Source organism: Arachis hypogaea, chromosome 11, assembly GCF_003086295.3.
Source record: "Arachis hypogaea cultivar Tifrunner chromosome 11, arahy.Tifrunner.gnm2.J5K5, whole genome shotgun sequence".
NCBI lineage: Eukaryota > Viridiplantae > Streptophyta > Magnoliopsida > Fabales > Fabaceae > Arachis > Arachis hypogaea.
The window spans coordinates 31,814,490-31,820,541 of NC_092046.1; the positions used below are offsets into that span (position 1 = coordinate 31,814,490).

General features: G+C 33.2%; 1 protein-coding gene across 4 annotated transcripts; it reads right to left on the minus strand.

Moving 5' to 3' along the window:
- Nucleotides 1-205: 205 nt before the first annotated feature.
- On the minus strand, nt 206-5,043 carry LOC112720623 (adenylyl-sulfate kinase, chloroplastic). 4 transcript variants are annotated; one of them, XM_025771618.3, is made up of 7 exons: nt 4,540-5,043; nt 3,507-3,630; nt 1,820-1,969; nt 1,602-1,720; nt 1,424-1,508; nt 1,197-1,243; nt 206-566 (listed from the first exon to the last, which is right to left on the minus strand). In XM_025771618.3, the coding sequence occupies exons 1-7, from the start codon at nt 4,561-4,563 to the stop codon at nt 465-467; spliced, it is 651 nt and encodes a 216-aa protein (XP_025627403.1). In that variant the 5' UTR covers nt 4,564-5,043; the 3' UTR covers nt 206-464. The 4 variants fall into 4 exon arrangements, with proteins under 4 accessions (XP_025627403.1, XP_025627401.1, XP_025627402.1 ...); XM_025771616.3 differs by having other exon boundaries at nt 3,507-3,647; XM_025771617.3 differs by lacking the exon at nt 4,540-5,043 and adding an exon at nt 3,925-4,193 and having other exon boundaries at nt 3,507-3,647.
- Nucleotides 5,044-6,052: the final 1,009 nt, after the last annotated feature.

Genomic DNA, 6,052 nt, shown 5'->3' on the forward strand with positions numbered 1-6,052 from the left:
ACTAATTACAAAATTTAAAACAAGTATCTAATTCAAAACTATAAAAATTGATAGGGTATTTAACCTATTATTTATACTCTTCAGTATTGATAAGTCCTCCTATTAACATACCTAACACTCTAAGAATCCTTCTAAATTAAAAACAAAGTAAAAAACTCGAATAATTAAAAGCATCCAAAACTTCAGAGGATATTTAAGAAGGTAGTTAAGAAAGATATATCATTTTCCTTGAGCTCCCTAACAAGGAAACTTATTATATTTTCCATCCTGTTTCACCTTATTTGTTCTAACCAGATGGAAGCAAACAATACACATGCAGGAAACGATGATTTCCTTGCACTGCTGGAAAGCAACATTTCGGGTGATAAAATTCGAAGAACAAAAAGACTATGTTACACACAATATACCTACACAGCCTACAGGCTACAGTAAACATCAAAGAAAGGCCCCATTTAATGTAAAGTTTAGGCCCTAAGGTATCCTTTTTCCTCCAAGTATGATATCACTATTTCTGCCATCTCGCAAGGAGACTTAAAACCATTTCCTTGCTGCTGTTGTAATACAATCTGCAAGATTAGAAATCCAAGTTATTAGAAAAAGAGTGTGGAGACAGGAAGACCATTCTTTAAGAAACGAGAAAGAGTAAGAAAATGAGAGATTTTCCCGAGAAAATCAAAGAACGGAGAGAGTGATGCAGAAGTGAGAAGAGACATTGCTTCTGATACCATATTGAGAATGTGGAAGAAATGGAGAAATGACGATTCTCGTTGAATAATGCAGTTACAATCGAGGTATATACAAGTGAATTAGCAGCAGCTAACTAACAATTAACAGAAAGCTGAGTAACAAACTGCTATGCTAAAAGGGAAAATCATTAACTGATTTAATTACACGAGTCACTACCTGCTAACTAGTTATTAGTTAAGTATCCATAATACAAGTCCTTAAAATAAAAATGACAAGTGCAAACAATCAAATGATAAACAGAAAAGAAGGGAGTATTTTAACATCCTAGAGAAGAAAGTTAAACAGAATAAAAAGCAGGGTATTTAACAGCAGCTTTTCCCTTAAAAGTTGGACCCCAGGCAAAGAGAAGTAAAAATGGTCAGTCCTAGAATATCTATTTGCTAGTGTTTTCCTCCTTCAAAGATACCAATAAGCACAACATAACTACACATAAATACTGAAATACATACCTCACAACTACTTGGTGGTTCATATGGATCGTCAATACCAGTGAAACCTGCAGAAGACCAAATAAATAATTCAATCCTGTTAGGATTTAGAAGGGCTGACATACCACAATGATGAACAGAAATGAGAAAATAGCAAATTCAGAGGTACAGGCTTTGCACACTACGAATTGAACACCATAATAGTAAATTTTATCGCAAGCAGTACCTTGAAAATTTGACTTACATACCTTTAATCTTTCCAGCTCGAGCAAGTTTATAGAGCCCCTTTGGGTCCCTAGCTTCACACACATGCAGAGGCACATCTATGAAAACCTACAATATGCGAGTATTATGTTAGCTATGAAGAAACACTTGTCTAGGTCCATTATCATACAGCACCCTATTGTTAACCAAGTAGGAATATACCTCAATAAAATCACCTTCTGGAACTAGTGCTCTGCATGCATCTCTATCCTTTTGGTAGGGCGAAATTAAACTCGTGATGCAAATAAGACCAGCATCAGCAAATAGTTTTGCTACCTCACCTGAAGTTAAATCATATGATGTCTGACTGTTAATAATATACAACGTACCTGGAAGATATAGGGGAAAACATTTGAAGACTTCGGAAAGTAGAAACTCACCAATCCTTCGTATATTTTCTGAACGATCTTCTGCCCTAAAACTAAGATCACGGTTTAGACCATGTCGAACATTGTCACCATCAAGGATATAAGTTAGTTTGCCTCGAGCGTGCAGGCTTCTACTCAATGCACATGCAAGAGTGCTTTTTCCTAAAATCAATTATAGTTAATAAATCAGAGAAAGAGAACATCGCTATATGGAAATTTGAAAGATAATGGTACATTATGATATCTGAAGAAACTAAGACATCACTTTTATTTTGTACATCTGTAGAATTATATTTAAGAGACATTACAGTTGCATCAGGCACGTATTTTCAAGATATCTTAATCATTACAATTTTCAAACTTGTTTGGATTTTTTTTCTTTTTCAATACAGAAGAAGAAATTTATCATGATGAACAGCATGAAGTACAAAGAGCAGAGAAGATAAAGAATCCTCCTGAACAAAAAAGACTGAAGCATAAAACAAAAAAAGGACAGTCCAGTGTACAAGCATCTCACGTAAACACAAGGTCCGGGAAACAACATGAAATATATATATCCAATGCCTTAATAAATCATTTAGGGAAACACCATTGAAAAGGCTATGAGCTTTACTCCAAATAGAAACCAACTAAATGTGTCAAAGAAATCTCCTTAATGATTTGAAAGTTCAGCTCTAGCATGTAACAAAAAACACCATATTGTAGCAATGATTGCATCATAGCATTGATACAAGGATCTAGGTCACACCCAGCATTTACCCCAAATGCCAAACAGAGAAAAGATAGGGTACAGGTTCTGTGCCAGCAACATAGAGCACACATTAAAACATCCCTTATGATATAAGATCACCAGGAGAAACTAACAACTGCTGCTCATAGGTAGTGTAGTTGCAGATAGTTGTATATGTTAAGTTGAAAATCAGGGCCGAATTACAGTAAGCATAATTTGACAAAGATCTATCACATCATAAGTTAACTTTGCCAAAAAATTCACCTTGACTTTAGGCAATTAGCAGAGTTAGGGTCAAACAATATTCAAATCTTACTTTCACTAGCAAGTGATAAGCTAAAGGCTAAAGCTAAGACTGAACCACAAAAGTACAGACCTTGATTACAAGGTAGACAAGCAAAAAAATCACTTTATACAGTGGTTGTTATAACAGTATAACTAATGGGATTTTTAGAGCCAATAAATCCTATAGTGGTTATAAGTCATCTTATGTAGAGTTAACAGATGTGTTCTGTGATTTGCTGCACCTTTTCTGGTTCAGTATTAATCTTGTCCATTTCATATTTCATACTGTTTAACAGGAAGGTGAAAAGTTTATTGAAAAACAAATGCAGTAGCAAAGTGATATTATAATACTAAAGTTGAAGAGTAACCAGGGTGGATCACCTGTTGTTAAAGGTGGGTCCAAGAAAAGCCCAAGAAAAGAATCAGAGAATGGTATACATATCAAAACAAGATGATGTGTTATTAACTGACAAAAGGGAGGATATAGAAGATGAATACTACTTCAGACTTCCAATAAACATATCACATGAAATCAAAGCTACGACTCAAATCACCATTGGACTCCTGGGTATTTTAGCCAAGAACCATATTGTTGCACACATAGTTGTGCTCTTATTTCTACTTGATCAATCAATGAAGTAAAGGAGACATTCGGAGATAGTTGATTTCCAAAATTCCACAAACCTGAGCCGCTGAGACCTGTTAACCAAATAACACAACCTCTTTGCTGCAGCAGCTGCTGTCTATCACGTTTCTGAATTGGACAGTCATGCCACAAAATGTTTGTTGAATTTCCGACATTTGACACCTGGCAGGGATTTTTACCTGGTTCAATTACAATTAGATTATCAAGGTGTCTAAATTCTAAGCTAGACAATACATGGAAAAGAAAAAAAAAAAGTCAACTCTTTGGAATGTTTAAACTATAAACTCCATGAAGTGGAGGAGCTTTTTTTCGGCTTCACTCAAAAAGGAATTTCACAAAAAAAGAAATCATGTGCAAAAGCTTTTCTTGAAGCATGAAAGATGAAGAAGAAAAGGAAGGGGAAAATAAACATAAATAGCAATAAAGAAGAAACAATTCTACAACGACAACACGTACCATTCATCTTCCCAATTTAAATTTATGATTATGATGCTAATGTTTACCAGATCCCAAAGGCAACTCAAACTGCAGTACTGCACTTTGTTTTATGGCTATGGAGGCTTAGTGGTGAACATACGCATCGGTTTTAAGCTGACTTGTTTAGGCGTTGCAAAGACCCTTATCCTTGGCCATATGTCACGGTTTATATGGCTAAGGTTTCTGTATTTTCCCAATACCAACTTATTAAGATAGACTCGTATATGTGATGTGATATGGAACATTTGGAATGCTACAAAGGAATCTCTTTCCTACTAATAATTATGGCTTTGACTGTGTAAACCATTTTATGTGGAGAATTAGAAATTACACATAGATGGCACTATTTAAAATTTTACTAATTAATTAAGATATTAAAATAAAACAATTCTATTAAGATTCTTCTACGGTATAACAATGAAGATCGTTCTCTACCTATTCGGCAACTAACTCAACACTTACCAAAATTAAAAAAGGAGAATAAGAATCTGAACCAACGAATTTCAGATACAAAAAGGAGAAAAAGGTATCCACATTCTAGATCTTGATATTATTCAAATAAAAGAAAAAAGGGTTAAAAATTAGAAACAATACCTGAAAAAGAAGCTCTGTTTTCATTCCATGACGAGTCAGAATCCTCCATTGCCTTAATTTGCTTCACATTTTCATTGGACATCACTGAGCATTTGCGACTATAGTCGCTTCCGGCGTCGTCATCGTCTTTCGCTTTAATCGGTTTCAACGAGTTCCATCTCGCCCGGCCACCGCATAGGACCAATCTCTTCTGAGAACCGTGCAATCGAGCGGCATTAATTCCACAGAGCTTCGAAAATCGTAGGTTCTCCGCCGCCTGCGATGCTGACGGTTCGCAATCGACGTTGCAGAGAACGGCGGAGCTGCACGGCGGTGGCGATGATCTTACGACGCTCATATCCGCCGGAGAAGAAGGTTGATTGATTAGATGGAAAAACAAAAAATTCTGTTGGAGAGAGAGAGATAGAGAGAAGTGACTGGTGAGAAGGAATGGAGTTGGTGCGGTATGAAACTCCGAGCACTAGCACTGCAGTGTGTGTCCGTAACGGTTTCTACTTTCTCGTTATGGCTAACATCCAATGTGTACTATTTATATTATGCTTAAGCAAATTTGGTTTCATATTTATTTATTTATTTATTTTTTTGGGTGACTTTTTGGTTTCATATTTTAGCATTGAAGTTTTTTAACACCGGATACTTTAATTTTTTAGGATTTATAATAGATAAATATTAGAGACATTAACATTTATTATTTTTGGTCTTTAGTTAGTTATTAAAATTTAAAAATATAAGATAAAATATATCATTAAATTATTAGACTATAAGAATTAACTAAAAAAAGTGAGTTAATTGGCTAAACAATAATAAAAAATAATAAATTTTAATAACTCTTAATATTTTTATTTAAGATATACAAAAAAGTTTTTAATATTTATTTTCATTAGATAATATACCCTTTTTTCTACATCCATGTATTATATATTTTTGTTTTGTTTGCAAAATTAAAGAATGATATTTATCTCGTTTACATTATATTATAAACAATGAAATCAGGTAGTTAAACAACTAAGTAGATATTTGTCATATGGTTTAGATTGATTTAAAAAATAAAATTGATATACTTTATTTTAATATAGATTATATCGCTTTGATTTTATTTTCTAATTTAATCCGATTTGATTCAAAAAAAATTTATTTTTACTGTATAGATTTGGAAAAAGAAAATTTAGTCTAATCTTATTTAAACTAGTGTGATTTAGATTGGATTGATTTATATAGGATCTAATTTTGAATTTATATTTTAAAATTTAATTATCAACTTTTTTTTAAAAGTGTAAATACAGAATTTTATTTATGATGAGTATCGTAGCAGAACTAAGTGTTTTTTTTTTTTCTTTGAATTTTTGTTGTAAAAAAGAATATAGACGTTAGAGACAAAAAGTATATTTTAACATGTTTCATCATCTTATAATCTCACATACCTCGTAGAGTCTCTTTATATAGTACTAAGTGGATAATAAGCTTACTAAATAATTCGCTAAGTATTTATTGCTTCGTTACGTTTATTGTTCCA

Bases quoted from the DNA above. Each gene is read 5' to 3' on its own strand.
- LOC112720623 (XM_025771616.3), bottom strand. From the start codon at position 4,876: ATGAGCGTCGTAAGATCATCGCCACCGCCGTGCAGCTCCGCCGTTCTC. The intron at 1,244-1,423 runs GTATGTAAGTCA...GGTCTTCTGCAG, and splicing joins TCGAGCTGGAAAGATTAAAG to GTTTCACTGGTATTGACGAT. The intron at 567-1,196 runs GTATGTATTTCA...CTAATCTTGCAG, and splicing joins AACCACCAAGTAGTTGTGAG to ATTGTATTACAACAGCAGCA.